An 18945-nucleotide genomic window follows, 5' to 3' on the forward strand; every position below is an offset into this window, starting at 1 on the left:
CTGCAACCTTGTGTCTTTATATGGTCACAGAACCCCTCAGTGACTTGTAATATCCTTATCATTTACAGTAGGGGGTACATTATCCTTATAATACATAAGTGATACTCAGAGTTCCCTGTATAACTCAGCCTGCAGTCTTGTACCTTTATATGGTCACAGAACCCCTTAGTGACTTCTAATATCCTTATCATTTATAGCAGGGGGTATATAACTTCCCGGTGACTTCTAAGGCTTTGATAAAGGCTAGCCGAAATGTTAGTATATATAGTTCTTCTCTAAACTACATTATGAAGCCCTGTTTAAAGGCAGCTTTGCTGGCATTTATTTGGCAATCTTCACACAATCTTCAGCCCACGGGCTTCATAAAGGGGATAACATTTGCTTCACATAAGCGTTAACAGTTCCAATTCACACCCTCACTGGTGTTAAATTTAACTCACGGTTTCCTTAGCCCTCACTGGCTTTCACTGGACCGCAAATCCCAGAATCCTCTTTGGGACACACCGAGACACTCTTGTCTCCTGGGAGGGGTTTCTCTTTTCCTCTCCTTAGTCATTTTGGAACTCTCTCTCCAACACAGGGGGAATCACTCTAGTGAACTTGGTTAACATCAGAATCCCCTTGACAAAGGCCTTGGTGCCGAAACGTTGGGGTCATTCTCATTTTTCTGGTAGGTGTATCCGCTCCCTTGCTGTTTTCTTTCTTGCTGTATATAACTAATGGGTGGTTGATACTTATTTTTAAACATTGTGAAAATTATGCCATATTGTAAGGCATTGTCTGTATTAAATGCTTTTTTGAACAAATAGTAAAAATTGATTTTCAAACCACCTTTTTTGCCAAGTTGTTTTTGCTCTGAGTGTGCGAACATGTGGATGAGTCCGGAATCACTCTTTCTTCCCAGCTGCACACACCTTCCTTCACTCAAGGAGGTCCTCACGTGGCCCCTCACACTCCTCCAGCTCCAGGAGTTATCCAGGGGGAAGCGCTGAGGTGTTGCTCCACACCTCCTTTTAACTTCACTTAATTACTTAGCTACCTCTAGCTTAGGCAGCTGCAAACCCTTACATGGAGCAAGGACTGGAAGCCCACCCTGCTCTCTTCCAGGGACCCTTTATCCAGCGTTTCCTAAGCTGGAACAGAATGAAGCAGCATTGCTTGCTGCAGCCACACAGTTTTCCCTGGAGTTTACATTTCACCAGCCTAATGGTGGTGAAATACACATAATATCAATGTCTCTTACAATATATATAGATTGTTTTGAGCTATTTTCTTTTCTCCATGTAAAGATATTGTTACATTTGAACTCACTATTGCAGAACCAGCACCAAGGAGTCACAAACTAATTAAGCCTGTAGAAAAAAACAAGTTTATGTACATTTCTAGGAGGAACAAAAGTTAGTAAATGCGCTGTCAGCTCCTACTGTCAGTTTCCTGCTGATTGGTTGCTATGTGTTACTGCCCCTGGGCAAAGTGTCGTTTATTACATTTAATCTTCAAACAGTACAGAATTGCATTATAATACATGAGTGACACTCAGGGTTCCTTGTATAACTCAGCATTGCATACAGTTTTAACCATTAGAATAAAAATCGGTGAAATGATGTCAACACCGGTAATAACGTGATGTAATAATGTTGGTGTCTCATCCCAGTGATACAATGATCTATCTTATAATAACGGATCCCTTTTCACCAAAATAGGTGCAAAGAACAGCGGCCGTTTCCCTTTTCCTGATAATGATGACGTCGGAGCTGGTTTGTGTGACATCATTTCTATTCCGACATCAACATCACAGCAGAATGGAATCTTTTGATGCAGAATAAAAATGATGCAAATCACCTGATGATATGATGTCATGCCTGGGATAGGAACTCGTTGCTTTGTCGATTTGATATGTGATGGTAGAAGGTGGGGGATATGATGTCACAATGCAAGAAGATTAGTCTTTACATGAGAATCAGCAACAGGATATGTTTAGTCATCAGGGATTATGTGCTTTATTCTCACAAGCCAACCCCCTCCCCCCCCATAAATCTTTGTTGCTGAGCATTAATTGACATGGTTGCCACTTCATTCTGGGCATGGGCAAAGCCATTTTCTTTACAACCAATAAAGACCATAAACACAAGGAGGTTTTACGCAGCAGCGTGACTGGCGGCATCGTAGCGTACGCCAAATTCTCCAGGCAAAATGCTTTATTGACCAATATTTCTTTATTGCTGCTTAACAGTGAAAGGATATGGAGAGATAAAAGGCAGCGAAGTAGTAAAACAAGCGGCATGTGGGTTTAAGTACTTGAATGAAATTTACTTTCACAATTTTCCTCCCCTGTTAAACCGCAATAAAGCACAAAATGAGGGATGAAATATTCCTTCCCTGCATCTCTCCCTCTGTATGGATCTACTTCTTCTTTCCGTTGGCAGTACTAACGTAATAACTAGAGTGCAAGCTCTTTTGCTCTGTGACGGTGCCTTCCAGTATTGCTGTGAAAATCTTTTCTGCACCTTTTTTTCCCATCTGTTCCTGCATTTTATTTAAACAATAATGAAAATTGTATTTATTGTGGCAGAATGACTGTCTATGTCAGTTGTAGGACTCACTTTCCCGGCTCTTGTTAGATTCACATTATAACAGGAAAGCAAGGTGCTGTGATGGATGGGACTGGCTGCTGAACGTGCCTAAAACTGCCATAAACAGCTTGAAAGCAAATGTATGAATGTGATTTCCAGACTCAGGGTGAGACATCAGCTTTCCCTTCATCCCAGCCGATGCGCTGGCTTCACGCTATTCAGAGTCTCCAAGGAAGGTGCTTTAAACTTTAGACTTTTTTTCCCCTCTTTTCTTGTATATTTTTAAGGAGAAAAATGCATTTAGACAGTTGTTCTTGTTTGAAGCCGAATGCTCAGCAGGAAACTTGTTGATAAATTTTTGGGCAAGGAGAGAACTGTCTGATTTTTTGGCTGCAATCCACAGCCGCACTGATCAATGTGAGAGGAGCGGCCGCCGTATGGCTGTTTGACAGGCTGAAAAGCGAACTTGATAGGATAAACAGGGGAGGGAGCGATATCAGTCGGTGGGGAGGGAAGGCTAGCAGGGTGCAGCTTCACACTCTCTAAAATAAATCCCTAACTATATGAATGTTATGCTACAAAAGCAGAGACCACCAACAATATAACCCCCTACAATAGGTCTAATAGCATGAAATATGGCCAGTACTTCCCATACAGAGAGATCTGTGACCAGGCTTCCATGGTCATTCAGCAGCTGCCATGCTGAGTGCTCTGCCCTCATTTAACCCCATTCAATAAAACGACTTGCCATTACAGGCCACATTCATAATGGCCACTGAGACCAGCATAGGCCGGAGCTAGGAAGTAGCCTGGAAACTGTGATATGATTGACTACTGCAGGCAGCACATCTTGGTAACAAATGATATGGACTGAATCTACAGAGAAATAGATGATGGTAGATATATGATAGATAGATAGATAGATAGATAGATAGATAGATAGATAGATAGATAGATAGATAGATAGACAGATAGATGATAGATAGATAGATAGATAGATAGATAGATAGATAGATAGATAGATAGATAGATAGATGATATATAGATTATAGACAGACAGACATCCATCTATCTATCTATCCATCCATCCATCCATCTATAGATAGATAGATAGATCATAGATAGACAGACAGACAGACAGACAGACAGATAGATAGATGATAGATAGATAGATATATATATATATATCTATATATCTATCTATATATCTAGCTATTGTCTATCTAGCTATTGTCTCTCTCTCTCTCTCTCTCTCTCTCTCTATCATCTATCTCTATCTGTCTGTCTGTCTGTCTGTCTGTCCGTTCGTCCGTCCTTTCATATTGACGCTGCATAATGCAAGAGCTGAAGTTGCTTAGAATTCACCTAAATCCAAAATTATCCCAAATTCTTACGCAGACTTTACAACATATAGCAAAGCTACATACTGTTATTGTATCTCATGCGTATTTAGAGCGAGATGCAGCTATAGCTCAATTACATAGTTTATTACAGTAGAATATATTAAATACATGGACATATATAACTGTAGTCAGTGTTACTCCAAAATTGTATCCCTTAGTAAATAATACCCCGATCTACAATATTCACATATTTTATTGCTGTTCTTTCTTCCATGTCTGATACCCATCGACACAATATCTATTTAGTAGTCATTCTGCCCAAAACTCATCACTTTGAAAGTTTACTTTGCAGTCAGTTGGAACTCTGGGGTGTATTTTCAAGCAGAATATTTCACTTGTAACCAACAGATGCTTTTTGATCAGTACAAAACACACAGTCTTTACGCTGGGTACTACATTTACTCTTTCGTCTAATTATCCATGACATCTTGCAAATGTTTGTAAAGTTCTTCAGGGGAGAAATACACACATCTTTGTCTCTCTGACAACAAAGGGGGGGGGGAGGAAGAGAGAAATATGTTCTTTCCCCAGCAGGAGACAGCTGGTAGAGTCTTGGAGAAACAAGATCTTGATCCTTCTAACTGTGTATTTGGTCAAAACCTCCAGTGACTAATATCTAATATCCCTTTATTCATGCTTAATACTGCAGATCCCAAGGTGTACAGAAGCCGCTCTTATGGGGATTAGCAAGGAATACATTGTGTTCTCTGCCATAGTTAAGCCTCTACTTTGCCCTATCATTGAAGTGAGACACAGCCAGCAGTGCTGTGAATGTTAAAAACAACAGTGGGTGGGGTTCAGCCCACAAGATGCTTAGTTTCTTAAAGGGATAGTGTCATAGCAACAATGGAGTCTCAGGGGCCATTGATCAGTGTTTTGAGTAGAGACCAAGAAGGAAGCTGGTTGAGAAACAGGCAGGAAGGAGTTTATTCTTATTCAGCAGAACAAACAGGAAGAGTTAACTGGCTCAGGAAGGGTTAATGCCATCCAAAGAACAGATGGACCAATAGAGAATTAGAACATGACCAAGGAAACAAGAGCACCTACCACAGGCTAGTGACCATCAGGAATTGAACCAATGAACAGTAGCATTAGTAGCCTTTAATGTAGAAACTTTGTTCCTCAAGAACATGTAAAATCGCCAAAATCACACGCCAGTTCTCGCTGCTTCGACGGTGATGTCACGGAGCTTCTCTGGCTCCATGATCCCATAGTCAAGTGTCAGATTGGTGAGAACATTACAGATGTTCTACTTGTGTTCAAGTGATAAAGGCTTTTATAGTTATTGCTTTCACTTCAGAAATCTGTAGGTGTTGATGATATATTTTAAGAGGGTGCCACTGAGTGAGAAAGGGAGCATGGGAGGCCTTTTTTGTAAAAAGTACAAGGGATTGTCCAATAGTGCTGGAAATATACTCATCAACAAACAAAAGGCTGCTATTTGGTTACATTGCCTCCACAGCTAAACTCAACTTTGACTCCCAAGAAATGGTTTTCAGATGCATCACAAAGCTGTTCCCACCACTGTATGAAAGCTCTTAGAATATACAAAGTGGTAAATTTGTCCTTCATCATGCCCAAGGTCTTCACACCACAAAGTGGTGCTTCACCTTCTTCTCAATAAGGAAGGCACCAAAGCTACAACTGTACCCAAACGTTTTCAGCCAAGCTTTTATCATAAACACACAGAGATTTGTCTCCATGTTCTCTTGCTTTTAGACCTCACCATGAGCAGCAGTTTGAAAAAAAAAAAACATCCTACATAAAGGTGAATTCCTATGGCCTGGCTTTTAAAAAAAAAGGTTTAGATGGTAGGGATCTGAAGGACAGACTGATATTTCCATTAAAGATATTAGAATGTCCTGCAGAAGGTCTGATCCAGGGTTCCAGTTGTTGGGTTGGACAAAGGTTCAGGAAGAAAGGAGTGGAAAAGGCTCATGGTTCTGAGTTCAGTAAAGCAAGATACAGGTCAAGGACTAGTTTGAGTTCTTATGCAGTGAAGGAACTTTCCTCATTTATTGTTACCACAAGTGTATCAATGTTTCAGGAGGACTCAACCCACCCTTCATTGGGATAAACACAGAAGTGCAGAGAACACCTTTATAGGAAACCAAATACCACCTCCAACTCCCACATTATCCAATTAAATATGGTCAACATAGTCCTTAGCAATAGTCTGGGGCATAAAGCAGCTAGTAAGAGTAGGCAGGGAGCAAGTGCAGTGGCCCAAATGGTAATAGGAACCAAAGAAATTAAATTGACAGCCAAAGAATGGACTTTTAGATGGGTTGTGCGTCATTACACAGAGTTTACTTCCAGGGTAGGACTGGGCCAATGGGAAAAAACCTGCTGAGCCAGACTGCTCCCCTTCTGACACATTGTGCACTATCCCTGACCTCTCCCGATAAAAGGATTGTGGCTGAGGCTGGATGCTCAAGGGGGTTCCAGCCCTGGTGGGCCTCAGAACCCCCAGTCCGATGTGCTCACTTGATTAACTCAAGTCTAGAATCATGTGCACCACTAGTGTCTCCACTAAACATACTACTAGGAATACATGACTCCTGGGAACCACAGGACAAAAGGGATAAGTTCCCACTCATTCATCAATTTACTTTTATATTATGGAGTCTTTGTTTCAGGCATAATCATAATGGTCTAAATATCGGGACAAATAAACAATAGATTATCAAGCTAAGCTAACTACATGCTAACAACATATGGTATGACATTCGGTTTGGATGGCTCTCCATATCTCACATCTCACTCCCATTATATAAATCATTTTCATGTCTTCATCATTGAAGCAATTGATGTCACTTGTTGAACCACTGAGTGCCATGATGTTCTGTGTGACGCACGGGATTTCAGAACTGAACTTGTAGAAATTTCTCCCTGAAGTTCACTCCCTAAAACCCAATGGGGCAAATTCACTAAGATTCTAAGTTGCGCCAGGCGTAACTTCGCCGCACTTCACCGCACTTGCGCCAGGCGTAGTTTCGCCAACGCTCCGCAAATTCACTAAAATCCGAAGTTGCGCACAGGGGTAGCGCAAGGTTGCAAAGTTGCGCTAGCGTTGATTCGCTAAGCGAAGCGAAGTTACGCTAGCGATGGTTAATTTGCATACAGCGTCAAATTCAAATTTCAATGGAGGAATACGTAGAATCACTACAAATGCCTGGAAAACCTTCAAAACATAAAATAAAATTTTTTTTTTGCCCTACACATGTGCCCACTGTATAGTTAAGTTGCCATGAGTTAGGAAATGTAGGGGGGAAGGAGGGGAGCCCCAAAAAAAATTTCGATCCTTTTCAGCCTATCACCCATAATATAGAAAAAACGCGTTTTTTGGGACTTAGAAAAAATTTTAACTTTTTTTGAAGCAATCCCTATCTACTCTATTGCGCTTCGCCTGGTCTGAGGTGGCAAAGGAAGTCTAGCATAAAAGGTAGCGTTCAGTACAATGCGCGCGTTAGTGAATTTGCGTAGTTACGTCCGTAGCGAAAATTCGGCAGGCGTAAGGGTGCGAAGTAACACTAGCGAATTTACGCCAGCGTTCGTTAGTGAATTTGTGAAGTAATGAAAATGCCCAACGCTAGCGAATTGACGCTAGCGTTAGGCGCTTCGGCACTTAGTGAATTTGCCCCAATGTTTCTCAGCAGGTAGATTGGGCAATACATGATGTACAGACTTTCCCGTGATACCAACTGCCTTGAGCACCTTTCCGTCACTGCGATGCATTTGCTTAGCCAGCATCATTAGCTACATTGGATTCTTTAGGGGGGAAAAGTACATTTCTCTGCCATAAAGCTGCGAGATTCAACTTGAACCTGGTCAGCAGGAAACTGTTAACAGAAGGAGACTTTCTCTGATTTATGAAGGGCAATTCCCTGTCCCCATTATAATGTCAGCTAGATTCCATTAGCAAATTCAAACTAAAGTCCAGTCATTATATTCAGACGGTTACTATTAAAACTTACACGGCACATTTAATATGGATACGTTTCCCAAAATCCGCTCTTATAAGCCTTATCAGAAGTCCACCGTATTAATACTTTTATCATCATGGTTTGGGAAGTGCTCCATTTAATTGACTTCTTAAATGGAAAATTGCAAATAGTGAACCCTGTTAGCAATGGAAATGGTATATGAAGCTAAAAAAAGCTAGAGTTGGATTCTTGAACATTGCCCATTTCTATGCTGAATCATCTGCAAATAACCCATAAGAAATAATTATTTAAAAACAAAGTTCAGTTTTTTTTAATGCAGGGTTAGTATATACCTGTATTGCTAATGTGGTTTAATGAATAGATTTCCATCACGATAATCTAGAGGTTTATCATATCCTTCCTTCCCCCAATCTCACTGTTCTCTCATCCTCCTCCATGCTCCTTTCAGCATCTCCCTTCGATGCCCTCCAAACAATCTCCCCATCACTTCACCGATCTTAGTGCTCACTCCATCTCCTTGCTTCTTCACCAGTGTCTGTGCCTATTCTGTCTCATTGCTGCTCCATTCACCATCTCTGTGAAGTTCTGCCTCTTCACTTCTCAATCTTTATGCATGCTAGACCTTCTTTCCTGATCTCCATGGCCTTCTCCCATCTCTGTGGCCTTTCTGCCTCCTCCTTGCTCCTTCCCATTTTCTTGGTCTCTGTGACTCATTCCCTGACCATCATGCCTTCTACGATGGTTGTGGTCTCTGCCCTCTCCTTGCTCCCTCAATGACCTCTATGCCTTCTCCCTGCTCCTCGCTCAACTCTACCCTCTCTCTACCACCACCCAACTCCTTCCACCTCATTTATAGGCCTATATGCCTATAAATGGGTATTTATTGCTAGTTTCCCATCAGAGCAGTGATACCCAACGAGTGGCTTGTGAGCAACATGCTCACCAAACCCTTAGATGTTGCTCCCAGTGGCCCCAAAGTAGGTGCTTGTTTTTGAATTCCAGGCTTGGAGGCACAAACAGAGTCTCCTGTAGGCTGCCAGTCCACATAAGGGTAACCAAATAGACAATAATGTCACTTACTTTATACCCCAAGGAACATTTTTTCATGCTTGTTTTGCTCCCCACCTCTTTTTATATTTGAATGTGGCTCACTGGTGAAAAAGGTTGGAGACTCCTGCACTAAAGTATAATCAGCCATTGTGCAACAAAAGAGGTGCAAACAGTGTCTGCAATACTAACCAGTATCTCCACTGGCCTTGTGTTCTGCTTCCTTTTCTATGCTGAGCTCTTATCACTGTTCATTAATCATTGGCCACGTGTCTTAGGGCAGCGATCCCCAACCAGTAGCTCGTGAGCAACATGTTTCTCTCCAACCCTTTGGATGTTGCTCCCAGTGGCCTTAAAGCAGGAGCTTATTTTTGAATTCCAGGCTTGGAGACAAGTTTTGGTTGTATAAATACCAGGTGCACTGCCAAACAGAGTCTCAATGTAGGTTGACAATCCACATCAGGGCTACTTAATGGCCAATCACAACCTTATTTGGCATGGAATATTTTTCATTCTAGTGTTGCTCCCCAACTCCTTTTACTTCTGAATGTTGCTCACGGGTTTAAAAGGTTGCGGATCCCTGTCTTAGGGTAAGGCCACACTAAAAAACACCGGCGCTAATCAGATTGGTCGATTAGCATTGCCACGTGTGATTATAGCTGGCGTATTTATATTTTAGCTGGCGCAAGGGCAAGCTGGGAAGGCGTTTGGGGAGATTTGTCGCTGCAAAGATGAGGCAATTAGTCGCCAGGTGAGCAAATCTCCCCAAAACGCCCAGTGTGGCCTAACCCTTACAGTATTGCTAAGAAGTCCTTTGTGCTATGGATATTTAATAGGGATGGGCAAATTTGACCCATTTAATTTCGACAAAAATTTGCCGCAGGTGAAATGTCGCAGACACCTATTAAAGTCTATGGGCGTCAAAAAATTTTTTGAAGCGCGTCTTTTTTTTGACGCACCCCGCCTTACAAGTCTATGGGCGTCATTTTTTTGACAAAACGAGGCGAAAAAATTCTCCCATCCCTAATATTTAATAAAGTGTTAACATCATTTGTAGCTATTAACCCCTCTGGTGTCAAAAATCTAACAATCGGTGAGTATGTAATCCAATGGGATCAAATTCCAAATATAGAACTGCTTATTACAGATTATAGGGTAGAAGAATGCTTTATTAATCCATTCTAGGCTTTAGCATGCTCCCATAATGCCCAGGGAATATACACAAGTATTTACAGCCTCCTGCAAGTGTTTTTTCCTCTCCTCTGTTCCATCATACACAGATGAAAGCATGAATCACTCCAATAACATTTACAATTAAGGCTGGCTTACACATTAAAGGTAATTTACATCTTGCACAAGATACTTTGCAAAGAGAGAACAGTTATCACTGTAACCCAGTGTGCCCCTGCAAATAAATGCGCGTCAGCCTGAAAGGGGAAGGAAAAATGAACGTGTCCCTGTCTCCTAGCAGCGAGCTGTGAAATGTGATAAGTGGAGTGGGAATATTTACAGACAAGACTTATATTTAATCAAGGTACTGCCTGGGAAATAAAGGATCCAATGCATGTTATTAAATAACAGGAGGGATGGGGAAAGAGTAACATTTTAGTGCTTTAATTCCACTTTAATACCAGATATCAGTGCAAAAATGTCGATAAAAAAAAAAGAACTTGCTGTAAGACCAGGAAGTACATCCCTGGAAGCCCAGCATTGGCTAGCATTGCAAGGGGGTGTCTTCTGATGGAAAATTACAGTGTAAGTCATTGGCATAACTAGATATAACTGGGCCCCTAAAATGTTTTGCAGTTGACTTGTTTTACCAATATTTATTGAAACAGTTTATGAATTAGGGGCTTATGGGGCCCCTATACCTCCCGTGCCGCCTGCAGCCGCAGGGTCTGCTTCCTCTATAGTCTATAAAGGAGTTAAACGATGTATTGAGAAGACCCACAACCCACAAACCCATAGAACCGCAGACCCACGTCTATATGCGATTCTGAAACTTCTACCTGCAACCCCCAGGGTTCTGCAGGTTTTTGTGGGTACCCGACCCGCTGCAGGACTCTAACAGGAACATTCAACTTCAACTGGGAAAAAACCTTTATTTCTGGTAAGCAATCTGAAATCAACTGAAAGGTGAACAACCCCTTTAAGCAAGGGAGTTCCTCTTATCCTAGTACATATCTGCCCCATAGGGATTAATCAAGTCCTCCTTTTACCCTAAAGAAGCAATAAATAGCACAGTATGTAACATCTGCAATAAACTGTGGTCGCAATAACATTTCTAAGATCCAGATCGGCTGCATTTCAGAGATTGACCTAAGGACAAGGCACAAAGTGATAGAGAATCTCTGCACAAAAGGGAGAGGCTGAGATTCAGTTGATTGGAATCATTCGTTTGTTTAACCCGAGAAGAAACAAATTTTGTTCCTGAAAACATGAGTCAAGTTACATAGTTACATAGTTAAATCGGGTTGAAAAAAGACAAATTCCATCAAGTTCAACCCCTCCAAATGAAAACCCAGCATCCATACACACACCCCTCCCTACTTTCACATAAATGATATATACTCCTATCTATACTAACTATATAGACCTCACTGTCCTGACTGTAAAGAACCCCCTACGTTGCTTCAAATGAAAGTTCTTTTCTTCTAGTCTGAAGGGAAGGCCTCTGGTACGGTGATCCTCTTTATGGGTAAAAAGGTCCCCTGCTATTTTGCTATAATGTCCTCTAATGTACTTGTAAAGTGTAATCACTGGCAACCTGAAGGCCAGGCAGTCTACTTGTAGATATAGTTTACCCCCCCATTCTTGTCTATCAAGTACATACAATACATACATATACATACACACACACCAGACCCTTGAGATCACAATAGCATTGGATATTATGTTTTTCCTAGAAACCATCCAAGACATTAATAGAATCTGCCACCCAACAGGGCATTCCCCAACCTCACGGTCCTCAACCTGAAGAACATGTTGTGCTGCTTCAAATGAAAGTTACGTTTCTCAAGTCTAAAGGGTATGGCTTCTTGTTTGTTCTTTTCTAAGTAATCCTCATTGACACTGTCTGTCTAGTGTACTTGTAAAGACTGATCATGTCCTCTCATAAGAGCCTTGTCACGGTCGGCACCCAACACCAGAACAAATGCCAAGCACCCTGGTCTCGGGCTCGTGCTTCACCTGTAGTGCGACCGCCTTTGGCCTCGGGAGGAGCCCTCAGCTACTTGGATGCCACCAGGACTTAAACGAGAGGTGCAAGGCTAGAGGTTCTCGATAGACAGAGGGGCACGACTGTTAGCTAGAGTCTTTAGGCGAGGGTCACGGTACAAAACAGGAAACCAGAATTGTTGTCAGAACAGGCCGGGTCGAGGAAGGCAGATGTAAATCGTAATCAGGCAGCCAAGGGTCAAAACCGGGTAATCAATCAGACAGGAGGGTTCAGCAGAAGGGGTAGTCGATATTCAGGCAAGGGTCAAATATAGAGGTCAGGATAGTCGATAGCCAGGCAGGGGTCAAAACAAGAATTAGAATACAAAATACAGAAGCTCACAAAGCACCAGGAACAAGATCCTATCATGGGCAAGGTCCTGTGGCTTTAATAAGTCTTTTATAGTTTTCAAATTTGGTGCCATTGCGCACTGGCGTCATCACGCGCCCTTAGGGATCTAAGATGGCTCTTGACACAGAGCGGAGTGGCGGGCGTCCCCGCCACACCACTGGACCACCAGGGTAAGTTGAATTTACTACAAGCCTTTTCTCCTGTGATACAACCCCAACCGGGACAGTCTTTCCTTTCATAGTTTCATTCCCCTTCCCAGTTTGGTTACACATCGCTGCATACTCTCAAGCTCATTAATATCCTTCTTCAGGACACAAGATCCTTCCCAAAACTGCATTGAAATACTTACGAGGGGTCTATAAAAATCAAGATATTTTAATGTTTTATGTTTTTTTATGCAAGACAGCACATTTTTTTGCTTTAGTAGCCACTGACACTGCCTAGAGTTGCACAACCTGTTAGTTCCACCCCCCCAAACACTTCTCAATTAAAGGAGAACTAAACCCCCCCAAAAGAAAAGTCCCATCTACTACCATATATTGTGCCCCTCCCTGCTTCCTACCCAAATAGTGCATTATTTCAGAAAATGCTCCTAGATGTGCTCACTGTATTTATGCAGAGTAGCTCAGCGGAGCTCATGGGCGCCATCTTCCGGGTCTTCGGATCTTCTTCCTTCCCATAGGCAATTTTCAGAGCTCACGGGCACCATATTCCAGATCTTCTGTGTTCTTCGGATCCTCTTCCCTTCAGCAATTTTCAGAACTTTTCAGCGCATGCAATACCGGACTGCTCCAACTGTGCATGCACAAAATACGGCGTTCCCTTACCGAAGAAAACCCGGAAGATGGCACCCATGAGCTCCACTGCACAACTCTGCATAAATAAATGAACATGTCCAGGGGCACTTTCTGGAATAATGCACTATGCGGATAGGAAGCAGGGAGGGAGGGGGACTATATATGGTAGTAGATAGGGCTTTTCTTATTGGGGGGTTTAGTTCTCCTTTAAGGAAGCCCTTCCATTTAGTGCATTATTATGTTTATTATCCCATACCTTTTTATCTTTTTTATGATTCTGTTTCTCTTCTTCACTCTATTATTGTCTTTTTTAGTTTTTCTATGGGGCTAGCTCATTCTTCCCAGATCAGGGTTGGTGGGGACGATGGGCAAACGTGACCCATTTTGCTTTGCACATCCCTACGGACTAGATTAGAAGCCACTAATGGTAACAGTTGGGGAGAATTTTAGTAATGTGTGGGCCAGCCTGACAGCCACGGGACCCACGGGTCAGGCGGGTTTAGGCCATTTCTACATACATTTTGCGTTTTGGGGTTGAACTCTTCTCCTGCTCTCCCTGCCAGTGACCTTACTCTGCCTCTTTTCCACTCCAGCAGCCTCTATTTATAAGCGCATGTCTGCCACTCCCCCTTTTTGACATCAGAGATGGGCGCATGAGGTGCAGGCTGTGTTCGGTTTGGGAGCGGGTGGGTTAGATTTAAATGCAGGTCAAATATTTGTCAACCCACAAATCACTAGAGAATGCCTCTCCTAGATATTTGTGGAATCTCAACTTTAAGGTCAGTCAGAGTGAGGTTTGGGTTAGATGTGTAAGATATTCGTGTAACCATGGCTGAATGAATACAGTATATACAACCAGAGATGGATGTGTATATATATATATATAAGGGTAAGTTTATGTTTATTATTCCTCTCTCAGCATCTGTTTCTCTTCATTCTGTCTATGTATTAGAGCTCACTCAAATAACTGATTCCAGTTCAAATCTAACAAAATAACTGCCTTTTGCACAAATTCTGCATGTAGAGAGACATGATTTCTGTGATTTTAATAGAGTGAGCTCTAATACATCTTCTGTTCAAAAGGAACCCCCCTATAAGATATATTGGATCATTCATCTGAAACCCAACTGCTGCAGAATGAGGAGGGGGTAGTGAAGATAAACTTGATTATTTCAGAAGCAGTACTAAATATTTAATTGACTGTATTTAGAAAGCTTCTTATTTCAGTATGAGGAAACATATACAATTTTAATTTTCGCGATACTTCCCCTTTAAGGATACTATAGGTATGGGACCTGTTATCCAGAATGCTCAGAACCTGGGTTTTTCCAGATAACGAATCTTTCCGTTATATGGATTTCATACCTTAAATCTCCTAGAAAATCATGAAAACATGAAATAAACCCAATAGACTGGTTTTGCTTCCAATAAGGATTAATTATATCTTAGTTGGGATCAAGTACAAGCTACTGTTTTATTATTACAGAGAAAAAGTAAATTATTTTTAAAAATATGGATTATTTGGATAAAATGGAGTCTAAGGGAGACAGCCTTCCTGTAATTCGGAGCTTTCTGGATAATGGATTTCCAGATAACGGATCCCATGCCTATATATCATTATCTCGCAGCTTCTTTTCATAGAAAAAGAAAGGTGGTCTCATCATTAGGGTTTAATACTCAGATGGAGTTCTTTGCCCTCTCCCAGAATCCCACTGCTGTACAAGCTGCTGAATTATAACATAAGACAAACCTCTTAGAAGCCAAATCACACTCAGGATTTCCTCGCTGCTGATTTTTTGGTAATTTCGCTGTTCTTTCGAGTATACAGTTAAATCCCAGGCAATGTGTTTTCCAGCTTGGTGAGAGGCTTGTGTTTAGCACATAAACTTTCATCAGCTTCGGCTGAAAACATTGCTCAGAAAATCAGCCTTAGGATCCCCGAGCACTTGGCACAGGAGAAAACTCGCTGGCGTTCCGATGCACTTGAGGAATTCCAGGGGAACTCTGTGATGAAACCTATCAACGCTTCATGGAAAACAAATGCCAAGGCTTATGGCAGCAATCAGAGAAGTTTGTGCAATTTAACATGTGAAAAATATAATGAAGGCAGATTGTCAGCACCCAGAATCCTTTGCTGTGAGCCATAGTGCATAAGTGCATAAGCTGGAAATATACATGTATCCCAATAAGTTTATTTGTGCCCAGTTAAAAGTGTGTGTAGTGCAGCCTACGGAACAATGGAAGGGTTTTCCCCATAGCTAGTTACATTTTATTACAGGTATGTGACCTTTTATCCAGAATGCTTAGGACCTGGGATTCTCAGGATAATAGATCTTTCTGTAATTTGGATCTTCACAGCTTAAAATTGCATATGCGTCATTATAGGCACCACGCAAGCAGGGCAGTCAATTAAGACCCATGTGTAGTGATAATGGTCAACTCCTATATATTTAAGACCTTTTTTCATGTTACCATTTAGAATGAAAGGGGATTGGGTTTAAGAAATCCAGGCAGGGGCATAAATACAGAGGAAGCAGACCCTGCAGGGGGGGCCCAGGAGATATAGGGGCCCCATGTGGCCTTAACTCATATACAATCTCAATAAATGTTAGTAAAACAGGTCAACCTCTAGACATTTTGGAGGCCTGAAAAATAATTCACAGTGGGGCCCAGTAATGTCTAGTTAGAATCCAGGATTGGATCATGATCACTCTCATGATATGGGGTTAGTTGCATGGGCATGGCATGGTTTGCAATGCAGTTGATGAAAAAAAAGGACAGGCCGATGACTCTATTTCCCATCTGCCAAAGGCGGGTCTAAAGCTTTTGCACCATCAGTCCAGGGTAATCAATATAAGCAGGCTACGTGTCACTATATTGACATTTAAAACACTACAGTGGCCCTTTTGTTTAACAAATTTCGTTTGTGATGGTCCTGGTCTGGAGCTGATTGATACAGATATGGGACCTGTTATCCAGAATGCTGGGGACCTGGAGTCTTCTGAATAAGGGATCTTTCTGTAATTTGGAGCTCCATACTTTATGTCTTACTAAGAAATCATTGAAACGTTAATTAAAACCAATAGGATTGTTCTGCGTCCAATAAAGATTAATTGTATCTTAGTTGGGATCAAGAACAAGCTACTGTTTTATTATTACAGAGAAAAAGGTAATACGTTTCAAGAAAATTATAATTAGTTGTTTAAAATAGAGTCTATAGGAGATGGCCTTCTAGTATTTCGGAGCTTTCTGGATAGCGGGTTTCCAAATAACAGGTCCTATACCTGTATACTGAAATTTCCCATGCAACTAAGTCAGGGTAGCTTGGCATTCCTATTTCTCCTCAATCATTTGTTTTAAGTCTAATTTGAACGTTAAAAAGAATTTTCACCAGACTTTTCATGTCAACACCGTAGCCTCCTACATTAATAATATGCCAACAGCCTGTTATCAAATCATCTCCATGAATCCGTAGCTTGGCGTTCTTCTGTCAGATTCCCTGACAACTCCATTATTGACTCTCCAAAGATAAGGATGTATCAAGAAGCAGCAGATCAGGTGGTTGGTTCCGGGCAACGTTGGCCTAGTTTCTTTCCGACTGCATCCCGGCACTGCGGAATTATCCCTCAAACAAGAGCGTTTGCAGGATGTTCAAACAACATTAGCTCATTGTGGTAGGAGGCTGCGATAGGCATAATGAAAAGTGACAGCCAGTCAAAATAATTTGTGTAACAATTTATCACCTGTAATGTTTCATTTTGTTCTATGGTTTCCGAAGAGTTTGGCTTCAAGCTTGTCATTGCCTTCAGCTCTATAGAGGTTCTCCATACAAATGCTGATCATTTCTTTGGCACCCATGAAGATAAACAGCAATATTTACAGAGCTATCATCTCCAGGACTATATGTAGTAGTGATGCACCCCATAAAGCCAGACTTTATGGAACCCTTAAGCTGTTATTGAATTACATCTCAAAGGCTACAGGTTGGGCTAATTTAATAAAAAAAAGTCTTGTTTTGCTCTACAAGTTACCGAAACTCTTTGTACCTAGAGCTACCTATGATCTTCATTATTTGGAACCCCCTAAAGATAGTTTTGGTATCTCTAGTCTGTTACAGATCCCTCCCTACTGGAGTCTGCCAGCTTACAGACACATATAGGGTCATGGCTTTGGACCATGCACCTGTCCCATTTAAACAAATATAGAGGCTTCACCTTTCACAGCATTCTCTTTTATTTATCAAACAGCTCAATCCAAAAACCCATTATCGCCATAAAACAAATGTTTCTAAGGAAGGGACTAGTCATCCAATATTTTGCAGATTTTTTTCCAACATTTTAGAGAAATTTAGCCAATATTTAGATTAATTGAAATTACCCATAAGAACCACTAACAGCTTGATAAGCCAGTTTCACCAGCGGGAGAGTGTGATTAAACAGAAACCCAAAAAAAGTTAATATTTACAATAAATGAGGTAGTAAAACTTAAACGGAAAAGCTTAAACAATAGAAGGGCCGTTTGCAAATTCTCCACACATAATACTAAGGGGCACAAAAGTGCGCTGGAGTCTGGCTGGCAGGCTGGGGCAGGTAGTAAGTACAGGATCTGTGTCCACTATCTCCCTCCATAAACTGCACATCTGAATGATGCACAAGTTAGGGGACAGAGTACTAGGACCTTTAGCAATTCACTTAATGAGGAAGGTGGGTGCAAGGTGCAGGAACATGGAAGATTGCACCCATTTCTTGCACTTTGCACAATGCCTTCCTTATCATACATGTTCCATCTGGTCTCGTTTAAATCAGGTATGTATCAGTGTTCCTGCTGATTATCTGTGTTTTGGAAGGGTTTAAAGGGATTACGACACGTAAGTCGTTGTTGTTCCATGGTTTTTGATATATGGAATCTGTAACATTATTCAACTGGTATCCCATGTAAACAGACAAATGGCACAAGTAAGGATTCATCATGTTCTCAACTTTGATGGAGGTTGTAGAGGCAGGTGGAGAATTCAAGTAATAATGTCCCTGCAGACAGATCTACCAACTTGTGGTTTAGACAATATTCTTAGCCTCCAGTTTGCATTTCACCAACCATGTCAAGTACCCATATTACTGCAAGACACTCAAATATTGATGTCAAACTGTTAAGGTTGTCTAGATGTTTAAGGTTCCTCCATGAATCCCTCATGCATTTGTTCTGCACATATATGCTCCAGAATGTTGAACTTGGAACCAAGGTTCTCCAATCTCTCTAATTTAACGCTGCTGCCTCCTATACTGATGACTTCCAGAGAGGGTGCCGGGGAAAGGTCACCTTCCAGCATATAAACCCTAGGCTTGTAGGTTACTAGTTCATCATCCACATAGGAATCAAGTTTCTGGTCAAAGGAACGAAGAGAGAAGAATGATTAGACAATGGCAAAATGAGGCTTCAAAATAAGGCTTCAAGCTTGATATGATAATCATGTTTGATAATCATGTTCTTCATCCTGTATATTGGCATTTATATATGATAGTACAGTATGAAGGTATGGCTTATTGTATACCCAGAACATGCCTTCTCTGGGTATTGGTATTTAGACCTACATACATGAAGCTTGTTTTATGT

General features: G+C 41.4%; 1 protein-coding gene across 1 annotated transcript in view; it reads right to left on the reverse strand.

Moving 5' to 3' along the window:
* Nucleotides 1-17055: 17055 nt before the first annotated feature.
* The window catches only part of LOC108700933 (cadherin-like protein 26), a 32831-nt gene continuing 30941 nt past the window's right edge, over nt 17056-18945 (reverse strand). The window contains exon 20 of the mRNA XM_018234981.2: nt 17056-18715. Coding sequence (XP_018090470.1) covers nt 18500-18715 — 216 coding nt within the window. The 3' untranslated portion in view covers nt 17056-18499. The remainder of the gene's footprint in view (nt 18716-18945) is intronic.

Source organism: Xenopus laevis, chromosome 9_10L (assembly GCF_017654675.1).
Source record: "Xenopus laevis strain J_2021 chromosome 9_10L, Xenopus_laevis_v10.1, whole genome shotgun sequence".
Classification (NCBI taxonomy): Eukaryota; Metazoa; Chordata; class Amphibia; order Anura; family Pipidae; genus Xenopus; species Xenopus laevis.